Raw genomic sequence first — 24,214 nt, 5'->3', positions numbered from 1 at the left:
GCGACAACCCGTTAATAATCTTTGCAATGCACCTTTACGCAAGAACGTGCCCACCTGCGAACACAATTTATAATTGTAACTCATCCATGAATGTAATACACACATTACATGATACTGTACCGCACCATCGCGTGCCATGAACTAAACGTTGCGCCATCGTATTGTGAGATATGCACCGCACGTGTCTGTACCTCTGAGACTTAAGACGTATAAAAACGCGTATAATTGGGCGACGTTTCGGGCAATGGCCTTTCGTCACAGCACATAAACGGAGGTGTGAGAGAGACATGAGTTTATAATTACGTTTGTCTGCTGTGAGGAAGGTCCGTTATATGTTTTTTTTATCTTTCAAGGAAGTGTTATTTGACGAGTGCTTAGGTGGAAAAAAAATGTGTATTTAACTGTTCTTATGCATCGCTGTCAACGCAGTGTCAGCGGCAGCATCACCCGACAATTTGTTTAGATAGAATGCGCGTGCACGTCGTCCACGAGACACGCACTTTAAAATCTCGATTGAAAACTAATTTCTTTTGATCTGCTTTTTTTGCGTTTGGTTTGTTGGCACCTCCGATTAGCACGGTTGGCTACGTACGGTGCGAAAGAAGTTCAACATACACAGAGACGGTACTTGCATCTTGGGGTGTATTATCTTCAAAATAAATGGCAACTGGAAGAATGTGGCGAGTTCTGTTAAGTGATGCGGTATTATCCCACTAACATATCTCTGAACGCATCTTAGTGCATCTCGAATGATGATCACGCACGTGCATAGACAAAGAAGACCCCCCCCCCCCCCACCTTAATATAGCCTCAGCAGACTTTTGGAGCAAGCGCTATCAGCGAGCAACTATTTACGCCCAGACTCACCGTCTGGAATCTCGGAAGTGATTGTTGACAGCTTAGAATTCGGCAGAGGCGATAAGCGAGTACTTGACCGTGCAGATTTGAGTAATAGAGAGAGAGAGCGTCACACTTTTATGCTTCTACCACGTTGCCATGTCCCTTCATTACCATCGCCCAGGCGGACTCTTTGCAATGGGGTGCAAACATGCATAATTGACATTAATTGGTCACGCTTTAATAATGGATGATAATGAATGTGCTTTAATTCAATGCGGCTAGCATAATAATGGTAATTCCGCATTTCACATTGACGTTGTGACTACTGTCAATGGCCAGACATTTTGAAAGTGTACGGTAGTTCATGAAGGTTTGCATGTGTGTGTGTCTGCACTTACCACTGCATAAGCACATGCAAGATGGTGTTTGTTGTAGGCTTGCATGGCCTTCCTTATGTGTACAAACGCGCTTATACAATGTGCGGGAACGTGTATTACGTGTCCACATTAAACAAACAAAGATACCCCGTGTAGCCTTAACAGACTTGGGGCAAGTGGTGTTAGCGAGTAGCACCTGTGAAGGTCGGCACGGCACACGACGGGGGGGGGGGGGGGGGTGGCTAACACCACGCCCGGCTGCCTTTGTCTCCCCAGTGGCGATGTTTACGCACCACATCAGATACTCATTTAAGGCTGAGTCAACCTAGGAGAGGCCCATGACCGGTTCAGATAATCGTCACCCGTGTTGGTAGTGAGCGGGAATCGATCTCGGGTCGGCTGGTTTCGTAGTGTAGCGCTAACCGTTGCACCACCGCTCCCCACACATATACACACACACCTGTGCACACAAATCACTCTATGAAAGGGCACTTCATAGAGTTCCTGCATAGCGTGCAATTAATGATGCGCGTTCTATGAGCCAGGGAGAGTATGTTGAACACTGACTGTGTTGTTCAGTCATATTAGTGGCCTATATGCGTGTCTCATGTAGGATATGATGCGTACTGCATACTGTATACCCGTGCAGTTCCATATGGGAGTGTATCTGTGTATGTAATGCATTAATTGGCTGGACATGCTAAGAACATAACGACGTCGGCCTATGCGTATGTCATCGAGTGTATATGCATTATTTAAAATGTTCTGCACACGTATACACTATCTTCTTTGGTTCTTTCGGTAAAGTCACGTAGAATGAGAATAAAATAATAAATTGATAAAATAAAATAACACAATAATAATAAATTTATCAATTTATTATTTTATTCTCATTCTACGTGACTTTACCGAAAGAACCAAAGAAGATGAATCATTGCAGTCACGAAAGCTTTAAATCGAAACGTATACACTACGTTATTTTTACATATATATACATCTTAACATGTCACGTGTAGATATTGCCCATGATTGATATGCCGCAATCCACCGGTGTGTGACAGCCTCCCCCACACCTACACTACATAAGGTGGTCCTGGTGATTGTTTGACCATACTTCACCATGCTGGTCATTACGGGTTGGTGAAGCGGTGGAAGCCGAGGACCAGCTCAGATTACCAGTTGCCACTGATGTTAGCCGTGAGCGGTAATGGAACTGAGGTTCAACTTGCAGTGTGCTAACCAATCTGTCGCCCACACGTATAATTAATCAATCACTCAACTACTGATCTACACAGGCTCATATTTGCACGTAGCATAAGCCCTACATGTAATCGTGCAGCGCATATCTAAATGATAACTCGTATTGTCTCCATACTGTTATTGTAAGTGTTCGCTGTGACTTATGCAGTTGAATCACGGATGGAAATGCTGCATTATTGTACACTGAATAAAAGAGAAAAACATGTTATTACAGGAAAGAGCTGTTACAGTTCTGCGGGTGTATTGTTACAAAGGACGCTATCCTGAAATGTGATGTCACATTGCGAGCCATACTGAGTTTATAATAACAAACATCAGCATAACGAACTTCTGTTTCCTATACTTTGCACTCCTATCGTTTATTTTACTGTTTGTTGTAACTTTCTGACCTGCCCCTACTGGACATCTGTGAAAGAGAGCGTCATAACTCATCGGATTTCTCCACTAAAAAGTTTTGATTCTGATTCTAATAACGCACATTTTATTCCATCGGTCTAGAGGCTTTCCAGATCAATATTACCCGGCCAGCATTTTGTTTCAGCAAGCATGCAAGCGAACTCTTCTTGTTCCGCCGAGTCCGAGCTCACAAATGCTCTCCCCCCAGTACCTATTTGCTTTGGAGGATTCTCTCCTATTTCTGCTGACATGAGTAATAAAATAACTATCTGTATCCTTTGCAGTCATTCACGTGCCAAATTCTTTGGGGTTTTTTTTTTGTCTTACCCCCCGAAGCTTAATTTAACAGAGCTTATGCTGTTCGAGCTGATTGATTGAATTCATACCCCCAACCCCATTCCTTCAGCCGCCTAATTATAAACTTGTTTTTTTTTAACAAGCGTGAACACATTGAACGGGCCGTGCAGTTCTCGCTTTTAATTGGACGCAGATTTGTTGACGATGTTCGGAAGGCTTCGATTTTTTTTTACCAGCAGCGTGGACACGTGCACTCTGAAGCGCACACGCGCAACAAGAGATGTCAGAGTTAAACACCTCTTCCTCAAAGCCTCCCGGCATTAATGCACTTTATTTCTGTTAGCTCAGGGTATGTGCTGGTTAAGCTCACTCACTGGACATGCAAATTCTTCCGCCGGGGGGCAGCTGACACCACGGATGCAAGTTTCTTAAATCCCCGTCTGCCTCTGTCCGCCCAGCAATGCGAATGAGTGCACCACCATCCAGTCTATCAGCAGGCCAGGTGTGGTGGGGGTGAGTGATGGGGATACTCCCATCCCTTCCAAGACATTTGGCCACAGCGTGGGGTTGAGTAGGCCAAATCATCCTTTAAAAGGGGGGGCCCTCTCTAGACTTGAGATCCCTCTAGAGCTCCCTCTATTGGAGGAGGCCCCATGCCAGCAGTGGAGCTGAGCGAGCAGTTTGCAGGGGTCATTGCTGCCCCCTTTCATGTTTCATCTCAGACCAAATTTACCGAGACCTCAAACAAGTGAATGCAGCCCCCCCCCCCCCCCAAGGAAAAGCCTGAATCATGTTGAGGGGTTTTTTTCAATGCCGACGAAGGTCGACAGCGACCGACAACGAAAACACGACGGAACCGCTCCCGCAGACGACTTGACGCTCACTAACAACGTCGCTTTTTACTCGTCAATACCGTCCATCCGCTCTACGGCAACACGACGCACTTCGCCAATTCCCAGCCCTGGCGGCAAACGGCTCGCGATAGGCGATCGTGGCCACGACCGCTGGGCCCTCTACGAGCAAAGTTTAAAATGGCACGAAATTTGTATTCCCCCCCCCCCCTCCCACCACCAGCAACAACAATATATCGAATTAAACTTTTGAAGCGACCATTCGGCGACTTAAAAGAGCCCCCCACCTCGTTTTCTGCCACTCCGCTCGCACAACAAAGCGGCATTTTTCAACGGGCATCATCCTCGCCGCCCGGGCGAGAAGATACATGCAGATTGCGGTCGCGTACGAGCGCAACGTCTTCACGGAGCCCGTTGTGCGCTGTGACCATCGCTAACAGTGAGTTTGTTCGGGTGGCCCGTTCTGCAGCGCCGGTAGCACGGGAGACCTCGCGTGCCCCCCCCCACCCCCCCGCTCTTGTCATTCAAACGCGACCGCTATCTCTATTTGCGGGGCCGTAACGTTTGTATCTCTGTAAGTAACTGTGCCGCGCGTGTGACATGTCGACATCTCACGCGAGCGAGGCAGCATGAAGGGGGGGGTTTGCGCGCGCCCACGGAGATGGAGCGATTTCATCTGCGCGTGTGCTAGCTTGAGATGTTGCATCGATCGCGAGGCGGCAAGAGATTAGCGACGGCTTTGGGTGAGAAGGCCTTCATCCAGCAGTGGATAGGTCGTGGCCGATTGATAACGATGTCCACGCCCGCAATGTGTAGAGTCAATGTTGTACGATTTCTCCTTTCATTCACGTGTCGTAATTTAAATTGGTCAGCCTGTCAATCCACTGCTGGATGACAAGCTCTCTGTGCGGCGTCAAAAACATAGGGGCTTCCGAACCACATAAAACTCCGTCAGCATGGGTTATTGAAAGATGAGGAGCGGGGAGGGGGAGGGCATCGCCAACCAGGTTCAGACACCACTCACCACTGATGATGTTAAGCCGTCGACGAGAATCAAACGTAGGTTATCGCCGGTTCCCAGTGCGGCGTGTGACCCGCTGGGCCACCTGCTCTTAGCCCGCGGTAATTGTCCAGGAATATAATTTTTCATTGAGCACAGAATGCTGGTGCTCTCAGGGGCCTCCCGCGATTTATTTTTGTTGTCGTTTGGGATTGCCGCGGCTTCATGTGAATTCGAGTCCACGGGAAAGCCATCACTCACCGTGCAGGGTAGAGAATGGGGCAGGGCATAATCTTTAGAAAAAGCCATAAACTAAATTGTGAGAATGTGATGATTCGTGTATAATATCGGGAGTGCCACGGCGCCTGTGCCTTCACATGAATATTTAAGGCGTTCGGGCCATTTTCTCGCAGCCGTGTAGCCGTGCAATTATCATCCAATATGCATGCTGGTGCCCTTAATGCCCGATCATTTTAGTGTAATTTTTGTAATGCTCTCATAGGCATTGCATGAGTGCTAGCACTTAAGACGCTGCAGTCGATTGGATTGAGAGCTGCAAAATTCCCCACCCCAAACCACCCCCGCGGCCCGCCGTGCCGTCTTGAGTGCGTGTCGTGTTTGGTGAGCGGTGAGTGCCTCCTACTGATGCTACCTGGGCGGATCACTGCCACACGGGCGCGCGGCTACATCCCAGCCCATTGAGGCGAGGGGGTCCCATCCACCCCTCCCTCCAGCACCACTACCACCAGCCAGTGCAGCAGGTGAGCACACCGCGCACGATAAGATAGCGTTCGTGGAACAAAAACCTGCCCAGTGTCCATTTAATTAAGGCTAAAGAACAAGACTCGCATTCCCTTAATATCTCCGCTGATAACCAGTTACAAGGCTAAAATTGGTCAAACAAGGCTGTGTTTCATCGAAAGATTAATTTTAATATACAATGTTTTTTTTTTGGGGGGGGGGGGGGGGTGTGTACTCAATTAATACTGGGTATTATAACATCCGCCGCCACTTTATTAAAGTTTTAGAACACTTTTGATCCCTGTTTGTTGGATCCTGTTGAAACGATGGCCAGAGTGAACGGGTGACGAGGTGTGCGGCTGTTTTTGGTGACGTACTCTGCGTAGGGATCACCTCTCTCCCGTGGTTGTGGTCCCTACACATCGCTGGATATGTCCACGCGATTCCCGAATTACCGTGCTTAGTCTGTACGTCACCAAATTTCGCTTGTCTGCAGGCAGGTTCCAGATGTTAATTCTTACTGCTATTATTGTGTACAGTAACATACATCTCGCTCGAGTTTCTTTTGAATAATTTGTGCGTAAAATTTTACATATTTAATAACACTTCAAAACTATGTTCTCACCAAGCCAGTAAAACGAGATAAAACTATAACGCTCAGTATAACTAAACACCTACAGAGTGAAAGCAGTTTCCTGCTCAGCATGGAGCACATCACTCATCTCCTGAGCTCGTGAAGTAAATTCCACATTCTTACGGTCGGGGAAAGTCCGCACCTCTGATTAGCACAGTTGGCTACGTACGGTCCAAAAGAAGTTCAACACACACACACAAAGTCAACCACAGCTTTCATTGCCGCCAGAAATGTCTGTCGTTCTATTGACCCTGGAACAACGAAGGACAGAGTTGACCCCGACCAGGATTTGAACTCAGAGGCCATTTTCACTTGCGAACCGTGCAACTCAAAGCATGCAGTCGGGTGTCGTAGTCAACGAGGACAAATCATGCATGATTACTGTGCATTTAGTGCTCGGAAGGATTTGAAAATACGCCGTATTTAAATGCGTATGGTATTCAGTAATATGATGTAAAGTGTGCAAAGAATGTAAAATATACATCGAAAACAAATTTAAAAGTGTGCAAAGAAGCGTGGAGAGGTCCTCACGTGGAATCACACTGAGAGACAGAAAGGGGATCGGCGCGGATTAGAGAACACACGCAGGTTAAAGGCTTGGTTGGGCTCCACGGTGGTGAGATGTTGACGACCTCGTCTGGTATGCAGGAAGTTGTGGCTTCGATCCTGACCCCCGACGTCTGTGTTCTCCCCGTGATCGCATGGATTTTTCTCCGGGTCCTCCGGTTTTTCCCTCCACATTTAAAATCAACACGCGTTTAGATATATATTCGGCTGCTCTTTTTCAGAAGCGACCTGGCCACAAATGTTAGCTTGACGAAGTGGAGCATCATCATCATTATGTGGCAATCTATAGCATACAAATACTGTGAACGCATGTTTCTAAATGTAGAGGGGAAAACCGGAAAAAAATCCACACGACCACGGGGAGAACATGCAAACTTCAAATATACAGGCGTCCGGGGTCAGGATCGAATCCACGACCTCCTGCAATACCAAGCGAGGTAGTTAACATCTCGACAAGCATCTCGCGCTGGCGACGGAAGGGATCGCAAAAAGAGCGCCGAGCACGCGGGCGCAGAGCATTCGTCCGCGCGTTTCAGCCGGTCCCCCGTCACGCCACCGTGCAGTTTTCCCGCCGTCGTCAACAATTCCTGTTTAACGCCGAAATTTGTTTCCTATTTAACGCCAAAAGGTCACGGCGCACGACAATCGCGGCCGTTTTCAATGCATTCCGCACCACACACAGAGACGCGCGCTTGCGATGATCTCCGCGCATTGGATCTGACTTGCACGACCCACGCCGGAACGAGACGTCGGGACACATCAGACTTTCTCACAAAGCGGACGTTGGACAAAAAGAGCAAGTTTTTTTTTTTACCAAGTATATAACCCTTCCTTTATTGAACCGCGATGCAAACTGCGCGAGAAAGACGCCCTGGTAGAATCGACGCAAAGTGAAGCCATCCATGTCCCTCCTTGAATCGCGAAGCGGAGCGTTTGGAGCTTAACGTCAAAGAGCAAAGTGTGCGTGTGTACACATATTTCTGCTGATCCATCACGAATGATCACGTTCATCCTGCAGCCACCTCCCAGCCTGCGCAGCGATGGATGGAATTTCAAGTCCTGAAAAGCAGCCAGCAGGGGTTATATTCCTTGGTTTTCACATTTATTTCTTTATTTACATTTCTCTGCGGAGTTTGTAGTTACGAGGGGAGATGGGTGAAAAGGAGGCGATGGGAGGTGGCGGCGGTGGGGGGGAGTGAGAGGAGGTTGGAAGAGGAGGAGGTGGAGGAGGAAAAGGAGGTTGGAGGGGGCGTGGCGTGGCTCAGAGCCAGACGTGGGCTGAAGTCGAGCCACTCTGACGCTCATCTCATCCGACACGGGCCTCTAGTTGCATTTGGCTGCTATCGCTCCCGATTACTCTGAGCGGCCCGGTCCGGCCGCTCGCCCTCGCTCTGCAACCGCAGCGAGCAAGGCCCTTCTCGCTGGTGATATTCATTTTCGAAGCGAAGTTTTAATAACGGGGCGAACGGCATTGGTGCCTGACCTCACGACGGCGCGCCTTCGCGCTAAACTTCGTCTGTGCGCGCGTTAGTTCGGACTTGGTGGAGAAAGTTCGCGCGCGCGCTGAAATTAAGGGCGATGTCTATTGATTAAAAGGAAATTCATTAAGCCAGGAGTTGATGGAATTTGGACGTGGCAATTTTTTTTAGATGTATTAGCCGTAGGGAGATTTCTGCATCCAGGATTTTAAAAAATCCCGACAGCACAGAAGTCAAACGGTGGGGGATGGGGGACGGTTTTATAATTATAAGCTTAAGAATGGCAAAATCAGGTCACCCAGTCCACTCGAGGAAGGAGTCAGACTGCGTTAATTGTTGAACACCCCGGCACGTATTTAAAACAGCTGACTGCAACCCCTCACGCTTCTTGATAAGTCACAAATTAAAATCCCCCCCTCCTCCTCATCCCACCTAAAAACTACACGGCCTTCATGACAATGTCATGATGATAACAATTACGAGTTGTAAAATGATCGAAGCGTTATTCTCCCAGCACCTGGACATAATTGTGATGCGGCTTCCAGGAAAGAACACGTTACAAACGTCCGGTTATATATTTTTTTAGCAGACACGACGAGTTGCACCTAACCGAGGGATTACGCTTTGCCTCCAACGCCCTATCGTTGCCGATTATTGCGGTTTTTAAGATTTTCACCATCAACTATTTGCAGCCTTTCAAAAACAGACTGACAATGGGGATCGCGTCGGGGATGAGGGCTGGGTGGGGGGGGTAGGGAAAAAAATAACCCCCCCCCCCCCGAATAATTTAAAATGCAGTCATTTTCTGTGCACGGGAGCTGTCCCGAGACATCTTTGATGGCCCACGAGCAACGACTAATAATTATACATCGCTTACAGCAGCCATTGTGTACTCTGTACAGTTCCTCGCTTTACATTCAGAGCGTAGTTGTGCTGTGGTGACAAAAACAAAGTCTCTACGCTTCATTCGGGTTGTCAGCGCTCGTAGCGCGGAGTAAAAAGCGAAAGCGCCACGTTTTCAAATCTCCAAACTTGCAGCCACCACCGGCGAGGGGGTGGGTGGGTGGAGGGAAAGAGGCTTCACACACAACGAGCGCTGACAAAATCTCGTTTGATGGCGCTTCACTTTAAATCGGGGGGGTGGTGGGGAGTGGTGGGTGTTGAGTGGTGTGGGGGGAGTGGTGTGGGGGGAGTGGTGGGGTAGTGGTGGGTGGGAGTGGTGGGGTAGTGGTGGTGGAGTGGTGGGGGGGGGGAGTGGTGGTGGGTGGGGTAGTGGTGGGGGGGGAGTGGTGGTGGGGGGGAGTGGTGGTGGGGGGGAGTGAGTGGTGGAGTGGTGGGGGGGGAGTAGTGGTGGGGGGGGGAGTGGTGGTGGGGGGGAGTGGGTGGTGGAGTGGTGGGGGGGGAGTGGTGGTGGGTGGTGGAGTGGTGGGGGGGGGGAGTAGTGGTGGGTGGTGGAGTGGTGGGGGGGGGGTAGTGGTGGTGGGTGGGGTAGTGGTGGTGGAGTGGTGGTGGGTGGGGTAGTGGTGGTGGGTGGTGGAGTGCTGGTGGGTGGGGTAGTGGTGGTGTGGGGGGGGGGGAGCTCCCACGTAGCTGCGAGTGACCGCGCCGCCGCCGCTGCGCCTCGTCAGCTGTGCAAGCAGCGGCACGGCCCCCCGTCGGTGAAGTTTCTCCTCTTGGGGCGGAACCCCGACAACGACGGCGGTTTTCTCGGAGGGCAAAGGAGCCGCCTTCTGTCAAAATCGCCGCGCGACGACGCACGCGCGTGCACGTGCGTGCGAGCGCGCGCGTGCAAACGTTGCTGGAGCACAGCGCCCTTCCTCCTTTTACGTTTCCGCTGACCGGTGTCACCACGTCGATTCTAACCTTTTTTTCTGGGGGCTGAACTGTGTTGCACAAGATGGCACGCGACATCCATGTTTCTGTGCGTGCGCGTGCGTGCGTGCGTGCGTGCTTGCGCGTCCTTAATCGCATGCTGCAGTTCATGAAAGCACAGCAGCAGCGCACTGGGCACCTTTAACCCCATTTCAAGGGCACAGTGGGTTAGTCCCACACCGAGAGAAAGCTGCCATTCCTTGACTGCCGTGAACCAAATGAGAACGCAGACGTAACACCCACATCTGTGCTTGGATCTCAATCATAATGATAATAATAATAAAATAATCATCAGCCTCCTGTCATTGCATTGCTGGATGAAGACCTCCCCGCGAAGCGTCAGTCATTGGGGATTGCTCGAGCAGACTTCACAACGCTGGTCAGTGTGGGTTAGTGAAGGTGGGTGGCCGGGACTTTTTTCAGATGTCAATCACCACTGTCGCCCGACCTGAGTGCAACTCACGACCGAGTTCGCTAGCGCAGTGCGCAGACTTCTTGCATCACCGCTCCACCCCCCCCACGATTCCTCCACTGGATCTCGGTGGGATTTTTATGCAGGGCATGGAATTATAATTGAAGGCATTAACGAAGCACAATAATGGTCCCTCCTCAACAACAACAAAAAAGTGAGTGACGACTGAGAGGAGAACGGCGAGGGCAATTCTATTGTGGCGCTGAGTGCTGCAGAGCAAGAAGTTGAGCGAGGCCATCGTGACAGCGGAATCGAGTTTGGTGCCCTGCAGACCGTGGGGAATTCCTCTGGTATGCCCCCCCCCCACCCCGCCTTGCTCTCTGATAGAAAAAAATGGCCATGGGCCACAAATGTCCATTGATAAAGCGAGTGGATTGGTTGAGAAAACTATAGCGCCGGTCCGGACGTTTTTTAATTTGCGTAGGTGCGAGACGACGGGCGGAGTGTCTGGCTGGGGGGAGGGGGGAGCAGCCTGCCTGGCGTTTTGGTGCCGGCCGTCAGTCACCACCACGCCGCTCACAATTGCCGCATTTTTTTTTCTACAGCGATGAATAAAAATTGGACATTTCTCCAACTTTACGACACAGCGTGTGGCCGGCGTTTCCTTCGCGTGCGATTAAGGAAATATCTAAGGACAGACGGGCACCACCGTGGCTAGGTGTTAAATACCTCACCTGGTATACAGGAGGTCGTGGGTTCGATCCCGATCCGAACACAATACATTCCACGTGATAAGCCACTTCGTTGAGCTATCATTTGTGGCCAGGTCGTTTCTGAAAAATAGCTATATTGCTTAGTGGGCTGTATATGGTAATTTTTTTAAACAATAAATTAGATCACCACTGAACGCTTTCCCTGCTATCTAATCAAGCACCTCCAATAGAATATTTTTTAAATTCTATTTAAACCACTCATGCCGCCATTCCTCTGCACTCTTCTCTAGCCTCAGCCGTCGAGGTCCCCGATGCAGTTGTTCACCTACAGTCCTCACAACCCCCCCCCACCCCCACCACCGTTCTCTCTGTTCCACGTCAGCCAGAGGTCTCCATTTGTGCACGGGGGTCACCGGCGATGTTTGACGGACAACGCGTTAATTCGTCGATGGCTTTGTATGTAAAATGGCACAGAAGGAAAAGCCGAAACTTTCAGCCAGGTCACGAGAAATGAGGTTAAAAATGCCTTCTTTGAGCGTCGGAGAAAGGATCGGTAATTGGCAAGTGGTGTGCGAGCTCTCGCCATGAATTCAGGCGCATTCCATCCGTGCACCCTAAAGTGGCCGATGAACAAGCGCAGTGTTGCCTCGTGACCCCTGCTGACATCGTTCAACTGCGTTCGGGGTGGGGGAGGAAGTGTCTGTCAAGAAGAAGCCGTCGCCTCAAGGGTGGCAGCTCAACGTAAGAGGGGTGGGGGGGGGTGGTCAGTCGCAGCAGCGAGCAAGAGGTATTGAACAAAAATCCAAACAGTCCTAAATGTCAAGCTCATCCTGAATGCCATCATCTCTAAGACGTTAATCATGAGTATTTGAGTCGAGGGTTATTGCATTGATAACGGAAGTAAAACAATCAGTGTCGGTGTTTACATGTGATTGTCTTCTGCCTGTTTCACCTTCTCCCCGGTGACTATTTCACCCAGATTTAAGCACCAAAAATAATTCAATGAGAGAGAAAAAAATCCACGCCAAACATTTGATCAGAAATGTAATTTATACAGCTCGTTTTAACTTTTTTTTTCCCGAAAGCATTTTGGTGATATAATGCATTATATATTTACAGTGCGTCCTAAGCGGGTGCTGACAGGTTGGTAAAAAAAAAACCGGTACCACTGAACAAAAAAGTAAAACAAAAATAAAATATTCTATTTAACTGTGAACGTAACGGCAGGTGGGAATAAAAATTCGCTTCTGCCTATCGTGGAATCGGTGCCACAAAAAGAACGCGGATCAACGCATGCACGATCGCAACCGGTAACAACGGCTTCAAATCAACCACGGCACTAATTAAACCATTGACGTTAAGGACTTATAAATAACTCGTCAACACCGCATACTCAAAAAAGCAAAGCAGTGAAAATATTACCTTGATTTTACACATCTTCCCAGGGCCAGATGCTTATTGTTGCCTTTTCGTCTCCCACCCGCTGCCTCGTTAAAGCGGTGAAAGCCGGACGCGTTTGCGCAAAACCCCGGTCGTCGCCCTGCGCGGGCGTGTTTAATATCATGGACGTGCGCACGTCTGTGTGTCAGTGTGATCTCTGAGGTAGATAGAAGTTCCAGCTGCTCAGTGTAGCTTCGGAGACGACGGGGGGTGGGGGGGGGGCAACCGTCCGCGTGGATCTTCGGCAAAGTTAGCTGCGGAGAGGGCACGGGGAGGGAGCAGGGGACGGGGGTTGTAGTGGATCTGATGAAGGGGGGGGGGGGGGCGGTAGGCGGGCGGGGAGGGTGGTTGGCTGGGTGGCTGGAAAAGCTACCCGCGTGGGTTTGTAAGACACTTTCATGCAATGCTGCCCATGAAAGTTTCAATGCTTGGCAAGATGCTGAATGTCTCCTTTTCCAGCAAGTTAGAAGAAAAAAATAATGTTACGTCAAAAAAAACAACGCGGGAGTTTCCAAAGGTGGTTTTGGTGCGGAAAAGTTGTTTTGTTTTAACTTGGGCGAGAAGATATCCCTCTCGTTGGTTGGGCATGAACTTGTATATTTTAAGCACAATTGTATTGTATGCGAGACCGGCGGTGTGGGACCCACACGTTTGGCTCTAACGCCCGAGCCTGCCGAGGCTGCACAAACAGCCACGACTCCTGGACGCGTCCATCGAAGGACCGTCTCGACGGCCAGCCACTTTGCCCACGTTGGCGCAGCGTCGTGCCGTGCCACGGTGTTTCCTAGGCCCGGCGTGGCCACGGCCGGGCAGCGCTCAGTCAGGGCTGTCGGGATCACACCGACGCCCATCCGCTCCTCCTTCAGATGTACAATTTGCGCGACGGCGGCCCGGCGATGTCGGCGTGGGGAGTTGTCGGGGAGGAAACAGACTTGCCTTCCCTCTGTTTACAAAAGGCGCGACAGCGTTCGTCGCCGGCCTCTCGCTCCGTCCATCCGCCGCGGACACTTCCTCGCCCCGCTTCACTCGGTCATCTGCCAGAGGCCCAGGTTGAGGACCTTGAGGCAGGGCAGCTGCGTGATGCGCTCCAGGCCGCGCGTGGTGATCTTGGTGCAGCCGTACAGATCGATGCCCGTGAGTTGGGTGAGGTGGCGCCCTATGAGCTCGAGGCCGCGGTCCGTGATGCCGGGGCACTGCCCGATGCTGAGCGTGCGCAGGCGGCGCATCGGCCGCGCCAGCCTCTCCACGCCGGCGTCGGACACGCGGCACGCGCACAGCGAGAGCCACGCGAGCTGCGCGAGGCCCTGCGCGATGTGCGCCAGGCTCGCGTCGCCCACCTTGTCGCAGAAGGACAGGTCGAGCGTCGCGAGTCGCGGCGTGCCCGTCGACAGGTGCATGACGCCGGCGTCGCTGATGCTGTCGCACGAGCGCAGGTTGAGCGTGCGAAGGCCGCTCATGTGCGACAGGTGCACCATGCCCGCGTCCGTCACACCGCCGCAGAAGCTGAGGTTCAGCGTCTGCAGGGCGGGGAATCCCTTGGAGATGTACTTGAGCGCCGCGTCGGTCAGCCGCTGGCAGTCCTGCGCCGCCCGGGAGGGGACGGGGTTGGGATTTCAAACGGCGGCGTTTCGGGGAGTGGGCGGCGACGCCACCGCCATTCGTTGCCGTCGTCGCCGCACGGTATTTTGGGTAAAACGGTGCAACGGTGCAACGGCAACAGATGTATACGTAATGCAAGATGAATGTTGTAAAACGTTAATACAAAATTCCGGGTTGTAGCTCGCTTAAACGCGTTAAAAAAAGCCAACTGTCTGAATGACAATTCGAATCGATGATATAAAGCGGTAAAAACAAGTATTAAAATCCATACATAAATCATTAAATTACGAGCTGATAAGTCGCAATAACACTTCAGCCATCAACAAAAGCAATCTCTTGCCTCCAGGGATGCATGCAATGCTCAGACCCAGACTCTTGACACATTCGCACTCCAGGCCCCCTTTGCTCCGACACACGCTCAAAACACGCGGCTGGGCCACCGCCGCCGCCGCACCAATCCCTACCTGCAGGGTGAGATGGTCGAGGCTGGGGCAGCCCTGCGCCGCGTTCCGCGTCAGTCCGGCGAGGTGACCGATGCCCGTGTCCGAGACGTTGCGGCAGCTACGCAGGTTGAGGCTGCGCAGCCCCGGCAGCCCCCATGCAAGCAGCAGCAGCCCCGTGTTGCTCACGTTGCCGCAGCCGCCCAGCTCGAGCGTGCGAAGGCTCTTGAGGTGCTGGGCGATGCGCCCGAGGCTGCTGTCCGTTATCTGCTTGCACAGGCTGAGGTTGAGCGCCGTGAGGTTGGGCAGCGGCTGCGCGAGCGCGTGCGCCAGACCCAGGTCCGTGAGGTTGTAGCAGCCGCTCAGGTTGAGGCTCTCGAGCCCGGGGAGACCCTGGATGACGGAGCTGAGGCTCCGGCGCAAGCTGAGGATCTGCAGCTTCCGGATGCCGCGCGCCTGGAGGCTGGGGAAGAGCGACGGGTTGGAGCGGCGGAGGTGCAGCTTGGCCTCGACTCCCCGCCACACGGACTTGTGGTACGCCGCGTCCCTCCAGGCACGGCACACCTGCGCCGCCCGCCCTTTGTCTCGCACCTCGAGGCAGCTGAAGATGATGGTCAGAAGCTCGGGGAAGAGACAGGAAATGTGCGTCTCCATGGTCGGTGGGGAAGAGGAGGAGGAGGAAGGGGGGGGAGGAGCGCTGCTGCTGCGGCGCTCCGTCGGCTGCCAGCGAGCCGGATGAGGCAGCGTGCGCGGAGAGGCTCAGCTGCGCGCTCTCCAGCTCACGTGGTTGGAGGCGGGGGGGTGGGGCGCCGGGACCTGGCGAAGCGTGAAAAGGGAAAGGCGGCGTCGGATTTCTGCCCTGGTGCTGTCACCCAGACAGACAGGCGAACAGCCCAGCCGTCTGACTGGAATAACAAGTCGCACCGCGCCCGGGCTCTTTTCAGCGCGAGCCGCCAAAAAGGCACCAAAGCGCTTGCGCCGATCGGTGGTGGGAAGGAGGAGGGGGAGGGGGGAAGGTGAGTTTAAGTGTGGCACATACATGTCACAGGCCGTTTAAAACCCATGCAGAACGATTCTGCAATACCCTTTTTACATCTACAAAGAATTCCTTTCCAACAGCCGGAGACTCCAGAACAATCCGCTGGCTCAAAAGAAGTTTTATCCTGCCAGAATGAATGAATTTAAAAAAAACCGCACGGAACAAGGGAGGGGGGGGGGGGAGGAAACGTGGACCGCGTAGAGCCGCAAAACACGAACGGTGTTCAGCAAGCTACGAAACGTGAAAATGCGCTCGAAGGAGCGGGCGAGGCGAGGCGAGGCGCGGCGCGAGCGAGCGAGCGAGCTCCCCCGCAAGCGCTGGACCACAGCGGCGGATCGCAGTTTTGTTGTTTAGCGGCGCTTTATTGTCGTTGCATCCATTCCGAGAACGTTATTCGTTTCAAATCGGTTTACGCGGCGGTTGCGCGAATGACACGAACCGCGCACACGGATTTCGCGCGTGCGCACGTAGAGAAAGCACGCGGGCAAGCACGCGCGCGAATGGTATGTATAATATATGGCGTTGTATTCCACTTAAGCAACGGATGGTAAGATACTAATTTTTGTTGAACCACATCACGATTTACTATTTAATACGGTGTGACACAGACATGGCCAAAGGAACGTATTTTTTTGTTCTTTCATTTTTTTATTTTACTGAAGTGATTGACTCAAGTTGTACCGAGTCTCCCTATGAAAGGCAATGCACAAATTGGCCTCTTTACTCTGCATTCACAAGGGTAGAGAGATTCAAACTTGTTGGCTTGGGGCTTCGCAAGAGATAGACCCATAGGGAAATCAAGAAATATTTCGCATGATAGGCCGTAATTAGTGCCAGCAGAGATTTCTGTTCCTTTTGGCCCCATCGAAGCATGTCCAAGTACGATTCTCCGTAATGAAACTAGAATATGTGACGTGTCCCATAAGCTTTGTGACATCACAGAGGAAGCTTTTGAAATTGAAATATGACACTTTGGTATCTTTCCAAACACACAAAGAGCCCGTTTTGCTCTCCATTCATCTAAATTTGTACGTCTGCTGACCATTTAATCTGCTGAAATATCCGAGGCAAAAAAAAATAGGACAATGGAGGTTTTTTTGTTCCCCTTCTTTTAGCTAAATTCACCGCAAGCCTTGAACAATTTCACATTTGGCAATTGGAGGCAGCAATAATGGTTACGACAGATTTTTAATGAGAGCCGTAAAAGCCAACCACCCCCCCCCCCCCCAAATAAAACTGCAAACGCACGCAAGGCGTTTGATTTGGAAGTTGTGGGTTAAATGGTATATGCTGTAATGTTGGGCGCTTATTAAAGCCATTTGATATTTGGTATGCCTTAAGGGTATGTGCTATTTTCCTCCTGCTTAGTGTAAAATATTGGCATTTTTTTCCGCCTTCTAAAAAGTTTATGCTTGCATTTTTTATGGATCCTCCAGGGTGAGTGCATTGCTTATTAGCATTTATAAGATGGTAAGTGTGGCTGCCTCAGCACTTGTAATACTTAATAAGTCAAACGTTGAATAAGGCAGCGTTGAAATAGCGGAATCTCACAAAGCCTGCATTCGTTTGTCAACGAACCTTCTCAGAGAATGCCATGCCCTCTACTTGCGCTGCAATATTTCAGGTACATAGAGCAGAATCCGATTTAATCGTAACCACCGTCATATTGAACTGCTCTATTACAGCACAGAAAGATTTGGCAAAAAACTATTTACAGAAATACGAAGCACAAACGCAGGGGAACATATTGCCTAACCTTCCAAGAATTTTTATTTTTATTTTTATGAAAACAATATTAATATAGCACAGATCAACATTCGACAACTCTACAGTAGCCAGAGCCAGCTTCAGCCCGCTTCAACAACGAGACCCATTCAAGTCTCCGCGTTTCGGCAGCGCTGGCCTTTTGCGGTAATCACAATGCTGGCTTTGCCACAAAAGCAACGCGGCGTGCACTCGCTATGACAGGAACTGGCTCGGGGGATGCATCCCAAGTCCTCACGGACCTCGTTCCGTGTTGAACTCGGGAAGGAAAGAGAAGCACATCGATATCTGGGGGTGGGGAACATTTCCCGACTATGGCCGTACATAATAAGTGCTTTTTGTAGGACAATGTCTTGTATATCAAGCAGAACAAGATACCCCAGCCTGCAACGCAGCCAAAAACTAAGGCATGTGGATCCTTGCAGATCAGGGACATGAGAGGAAAACTCCAGCACACGCGAAGGCTGTACACACGGATTACATTTAATGGCAAATACCTTTGCCAGATATCGCCAACACAGCCCTTCTGATGATCCTTTAGGGTCTGCCAACTGAACGCAGCTCACCTGGCTTAAGCGATACCCAGAGGGCCAGGTGCATTGAATTTAGGCCGAGCAAATTCATAAAAGGAGGGGGGGGGGGGGGGGGGAGGCGACTGGTAGGGTCCTTTGGGAAGATTCTGGAGCAAGGGGCTTGGGCAGAGTATTCAAGTAATTTCTCCCTCCAAGCTCATCCTTTTAAATAATTCTTTTTGTAATACGATAATTTTCAACCAATTTCGTCTCGATTGCTCTATCGGTACCATGTCATGAGATGAAGTATCAACGGAAAGCTCTCGCAGAGCATTGCAATCCCCCCTCTGTTAGAAAACAGCCCACGGAAGCAGTCGCCACAGAGCGACTACCTACGAGGCCCGTTCAAGTCACGTCTTGTCCACGCTGTAGACAGTAACATTTTCCCACCCTGTCGCCAGGAATAATGCTCGTCATATGCCAATAAAACTGATGTTTTAATTATCAGAGTTGGAATGTAGCCAAATTAAGTGCAAAACCATATTTAATGCGATGGGGGGGGGGGGGTTGTTTTTTAGTCACTGCCGACTGGTATAGAGACCACAAATTCAATTGAGAACCCCGGTTAAAACACAGGCTGCTGCACGGATTCGAGCCCCGGATCTCAGCAGTGGCGGTAGCTCAGCCCCACTGACCTCTGATCCATGCGGCCACCTCCATCCAATCTCATTTCTTAATCACGGAAGATGCAGATGGGGGGGAGTAGCGAGGAGGAATAGGAAGTGGCCACTGTGCCTGGCACTGGCATGAAAAATATCGCCAACTGGAAGGAGAAAACGTGCGCTCTTTTGCCACGGTGAGCCCAGTGGTCCCTCGATCCCAGCCAGGCCGACGGGAGGCATTGGCAATGCCGGGGGACGAGAGGTTTGTGCAGCTGCGTGTGTGCATTGCCCGTCGGTGCCCCCCCACCATCTGCTCCGCTGTGGGCCCCCTCCGCCGAAGCGAGAGCAGATGGGACCACTCGCCCGCCCTCGCATCCGCCCGCCCCAGTACGAGGCCTACAGGGTCGTGCTCGCTGTGCCCTGTAGGCATTTACACTTCTTTTTGTGCAATTCCCCATTATCATAATTACCATATTCAGCCGAATGCTAATATTGCATAGAGAAAAAAAAAGAATCTTCTTGTTCCGTGCCATTGCCGTGGGCTGAAATACACAGCACATTCACCAACAAATGCAGTTTAAGAAATGTTAAAGACAATAAAGCTAACAATTGCCAGTGGGGAATATTTGATATTTTGCACGCACGAGGCGCTTATATTTTGCATGCATTGAATCGCTCGTTTCACATTATTGAATTGGTTATAAAAAAAAAAGTTAACAATCTCGGTTACTTTCACGCACAGTTAATGAAAATTTCTGCACGAAAAAAAGCAATTTCACTTCCCATTAAAATAATCATCTGGCAAGCGGTAATTAAAACAAATAAATGGACCGTTAATAAATCGGAATACATGTCTGGGCTTTCGTGAATTAATTAACTGTCGTGAACTCTTGAACGCCACTCGGAGCGGAGAAACAGAAATCGGGGAAGTATATTCCTTCATGTGTGTACATGATGAGAAACATCGCGTTCAATATTCGCACACGCACACAGAACTGTCATCGGCGGAGAGATACAACACATTGCTTTCTTGCAGATAACGTTTTAAATGGATGAGTAATTGAAACACACACACGTCAGTAATTTGTGACTATTCTGTTGCTGTAGATTCCCACGCCTCGCCACTCAACCCACAGAAACATTTCATTTTTTTATTGTTTGGAAGCTGTCAACTCTGAGTCACAACTGTTTTTTTTTGTTAAATCGAAACCAAGATAATAATTTTAAAAAGACCCCAACCCCAATCCTCGCTGCTCGGATGCCACTTGAAAACTGCCGAGAGTTGTTTCTATCGGACACCTTAATTGAGTCGTAAAAACACAACCCAGAAGATAAACCGCTCAGCCGCCCCAGGCCCTTTCCCCAGCGGCAGCAACAGTGGCAACAACACAACAACACAACAGTGACAACAACACAACAACACAACAGTGACAACAACACAACAGTGACAACAACACAACAACACAACAGTGACAACAACACAACAGTGGCAACAACACAACACAACAGTGACAACAACACAACAACACAACAGTGGCAACAACACAACAACACAACAGTGACAACAACACAACACCACAACAGTGGCAACAACACAACAGTGGCAACAACACAACAACACAACAGTGACAACAACACAACAACACAACAGTGACAACAACACAGCAACAGTGGCAACAACACAACAACACAACAGTGGCAACAACACAACAACACAACAGTGACAACAACACAACAACACAACAGTGGCAACAACACAACAACACAACAGTGACAACAACACAACAACACAACAGTGACAACAACACAACAACACAACAGTGGCAACAACACAACAACACAACAGTGACAACAACACAACAACACAACAGTGACAACAACACAGCAACAGTGGCAACAACACAACAGTGGCAACAACACAACAACACAACAGTGGCAACAACACAACGACACAACAGTGACAACAACACAACAGTGACATCAACACAACAACACAACAGTGACAACAACACAACAACAGTGGCAACAACACAGCAACAGTGGAAACAACACAACAGTGGCAACAACACAACAACACAACAGCACAACAACACAACAGACAGCAACAACACAACAACTGACACCAACAACACAACAGTGGCAACAACACAACACAACAGTGGCAACAGCACAACAACACAACAGACAGCAACAACACAACAGTGGCAACAACACAACAGACAGCAACAACACAACAACTGACACCAACAACACAACAACTGACACCAACAACACAACAGTGGCAACAACACAACACAACAGTGGCAACAGCACAACAACACAACAGACAGCAACAACACAACAGTGGCAACAACACAACAGACAGCAACAACACAACAACTGACACCAACAACACAACTGACAGCAACAACACAACAGCGGGAAGTCGCGGCACAGCAGCTTTAAAGCGACTTCACAATGCTCCGTAACAATCGCACATCATCCACCCACTGCGCCGCTGTCATTTCCACAACGTGTCCGCTCCGGCCCCGGTTTATCGGGAGGGAAGGGGATGGACGCTGCTGGACATGAGAGATGGATTTCAGGCACCACAGCAGGCAGAGGAGGAGGAGGGTGGTAGTGGTGGGTGGTGGGGGCACATTCGTTATTTCGTGTAACATACAATATGTGTGTGTGCGTGTTCCAGTGATATGCGTGTGTATTTCGTTCTGTTGTGGCTGACAGCTCTCGCCGAGACGGTGGGAGGAGACACGATCGAGAGGGGACCCTCCCCTCCCCTCCATCTCTCTCTCTCTCTCCCCTTCCTCGGCGTGTGCCACGCTCCCTCACCTGCATGCCGAGAGGGTCCACGGTTTCGCCCTGGCTCAGCCTGCCACGCCACGCTCCCTCGCTCGCTCCTGTTGCCCCCTTGCCACGACCGAGGCTCTCAGGGCCCAGGGTACGGTCTCGGAGACACAGAGATGTGGTGGTGGTGGGGGGCTGCTGGAGCAGGCTGGGAGAGGAGAGAGAGGGAGGCGTGACCAATGGGGGGGGGGCTTGGGGAGGAGGATGGAGACAGAGGAAACGGGGTGGGAACAAAGCGATGGCTCAGCGTGGGGGTGGAGCCAGCTGGAGCCGGTGGCTTGAGACACGGGGTGAAGTCGGGGGAAGAGACTGGGGGTTGGGGGGGGGTCCAAGGGAACCGTGGGATGGAGACGGGATGGGGGTGGTTAAAGCGCCACGGGAATGGCAATGGGGAGACGGAAGTTGAGCCGGGCAGGAGGGGGAGGAGGAGCCGCTAGGGAGAGGGTGCTGTTAGGACGGGGAAATCGGGGATGAAACACAATGTGGGGGGTTGAGAGAGCAGTGAAGCCGGGAGAGGAGGGATAATGGGAATCTGGGAGTGACGGGAGGGAGGGGTGGGCAGGATTATTGGGAATTAAGGAGGGGCCAGAAGTGAGGCAGGGAGGAGGGTGGAGCGACGAGAAGGGGGTGGGACATGGCTACTGGTGCTGCTGCTGGTGGTGGTGGCTGTGGGAGGAGGAGAAGGATGATGGGTGGTGGTGGTAGTGGTGGTGGTGGGGGAGATGCTCCGCTCCTATGAGTGCGCGTGCGCACTGCCGTGGGTGCCGGGCAGCCCGACTCATTGTGCGCGTGGGGCCACGTGGGGGGGTGGCAGGGGGTGATGGTTTTGGTGCCGCGGACGCGAGAGACGAAGAGCGGTCGCGACCTCAAAGGGCCATCGGGGGGGGGAGAGAAAGCGAGAGAAGTTTGTGTGGAGCACACGAAGTCGGCCGGCCGGCCTCATTTTCCAGCCCTACCCCAAGGCTCACCAGCTGCCCAACAAATCCACCCAGACTAACCAAGTGACTGAGCCGACAACCATGCCCTTCACCCACCGTTGGTTCGCACTTCATCGGGCTTAAACGTTGTTAGATTAACACGTAGCACGTAGGCTTTCGCGACCAATAGTCATAATAAAGGGGGAGGGGGGTTAGATCTCGTAAATATAAATGTGTCGTTAAACCCGCCACCACCCGACACAGCCAATTTAGTAAGGGTTATTTCCTTTTCATTATGATGTTCACAATACCGTACTCCCATGAAGCGTTTTTTCTTTTGGCAGTGTTCTCACGCGTATAAATACGTCGCTTCTGGAGAGGCCAGAATAAAATGTGATTTGAATAAGAAAACGTCATGCAGGGCGCACGTTTAAATATGTATGCTTTGAAATAAATACAAATATTACTAGCGGTGGGGAAGTCATACATGATGATAATATTTTGTGTCATTCATTGAGGTTGTTGGACCATACTTCAAGCGAGTCAGAGTGGGTGGATTGTGTAGTCTAGGATCGGTTCAGGTATCACCCGCCACTGATGTTAGCTGTGGCCAGGAATCAAATTCATGTTGATGGGTTCGTAGGGCAGTGCGCTTACCACTGCCCACTGCTCTGCCCAAATAACATGTTGCATTTATATGCCGTGACATAAAATGTAAGCGTTACGTCTTGGCAGAAAAGAGATAGACGTATTTTTTAAAATTCAAACTTATATGTTTATGTCGTGCAGGTTTGAGTTTTTATGTAAAAATCCACGTCGGGTGGAAACATTCACAGCGTGTCCATTTGTCCCATTTACCATCTACAATGTCCAAATCTGAAAATGATATTTTTTTATTCAGATGCATAGAGGAAGCATTCTGTTTTTCAAATGTTGAAAAAATAAATACTGTGACCATTTGTTAGAAGACATCCGTGAAATGTCATTGGAAATATTAATGGGAAATATCAATGTGAGCTGACATATATGTGTTTTATATATATACACACACACAGCGGATAATGATTCATGAACAATACATTGCACCAAAGAGTGATGGCCGTACACAGAATGCCAATTGATTTTAATATGGACAGTTAAAATAATTATATATTACAAATTATTTTCAGTCCCTTTATCAATTTAGCGTTTTGATTAAGGCCTTTAGGTCCATGGAGGTTTTGACCATACTTCGCCAATCTGGCCACTGCAGGTTTGGTGAAAAAAATTGGGTGGCCCAGGACTGGCAGCACTCGCATCACTCATCGCAAATTTTATAGCCTTGGCTAGGAATCGCACTCAGGTCGCCGGGTTCGGATAGTGCAGCACGTTTACCACTGCGCCAGCAGACATTTCAAAAATACAATAAAACATTACAAATATCGCCACTGCGCACGTCAATGCAGCTCCTGGAAAATTACTCAGACATGAAGCATGTATACATGATAATGGATAATCGAGGCAATTGCAATACGGTAGCCTGAAACAACAACAACAACAATAATATGCTCCCCCCCCCC

At 50.4% G+C, this 24,214-nt stretch overlaps 2 protein-coding genes across 5 annotated transcripts in view; one reads left to right on the top strand and one right to left on the bottom strand.

Annotated features, from left to right (window-relative positions):
* LOC116949348 (protein Wnt-5b-like) overlaps positions 1-24,214 on the top strand; it is a 51,487-nt gene that overhangs the window by 4,715 nt on the left and 22,558 nt on the right. The gene's annotated exons all lie outside the window — the stretch shown is intronic.
* Positions 12,470-22,264, bottom strand: LOC116949347 (F-box/LRR-repeat protein 14-like). 2 transcript variants are annotated; one of them, XM_032966556.2, is made up of 3 exons: positions 21,724-22,264; positions 14,942-15,733; positions 12,470-14,458 (listed from the first exon to the last, which is right to left on the bottom strand). In XM_032966556.2, the coding sequence occupies exons 2-3, from the start codon at positions 15,569-15,571 to the stop codon at positions 13,901-13,903; spliced, it is 1,188 nt and encodes a 395-aa protein (XP_032822447.1). In that variant the 5' UTR covers positions 15,572-15,733; positions 21,724-22,264; the 3' UTR covers positions 12,470-13,900. The 2 variants fall into 2 exon arrangements, with proteins under 2 accessions (XP_032822447.1, XP_075928181.1); XM_076072066.1 differs by lacking the exon at positions 21,724-22,264 and having other exon boundaries at positions 14,942-18,357.

The sequence above is a fragment of the Petromyzon marinus genome, chromosome 36 (genome assembly GCF_048934315.1).
Source record: "Petromyzon marinus isolate PM22_M1 ecotype Great Lakes invasive population chromosome 36, UKy_Petmar_22M1.pri1.0, whole genome shotgun sequence".
NCBI classification, from domain to species: Eukaryota; Metazoa; Chordata; class Hyperoartia; order Petromyzontiformes; family Petromyzontidae; genus Petromyzon; species Petromyzon marinus.
Note: the sequence above shows the minus strand (reverse complement) of the source record. Positions and strands in the feature narration are given on the sequence as shown.

Bases quoted from the DNA above. Each gene is read 5' to 3' on its own strand.
- LOC116949347 (XM_032966556.2), bottom strand. From the start codon at position 15,571: ATGGAGACGCACATTTCCTGTCTCTTCCCCGAGCTTCTGACCATCATC. The intron at 14,459-14,941 runs GTAGGGATTGGT...CGGGCGGCGCAG, and splicing joins TCGACCATCTCACCCTGCAG to GACTGCCAGCGGCTGACCGA.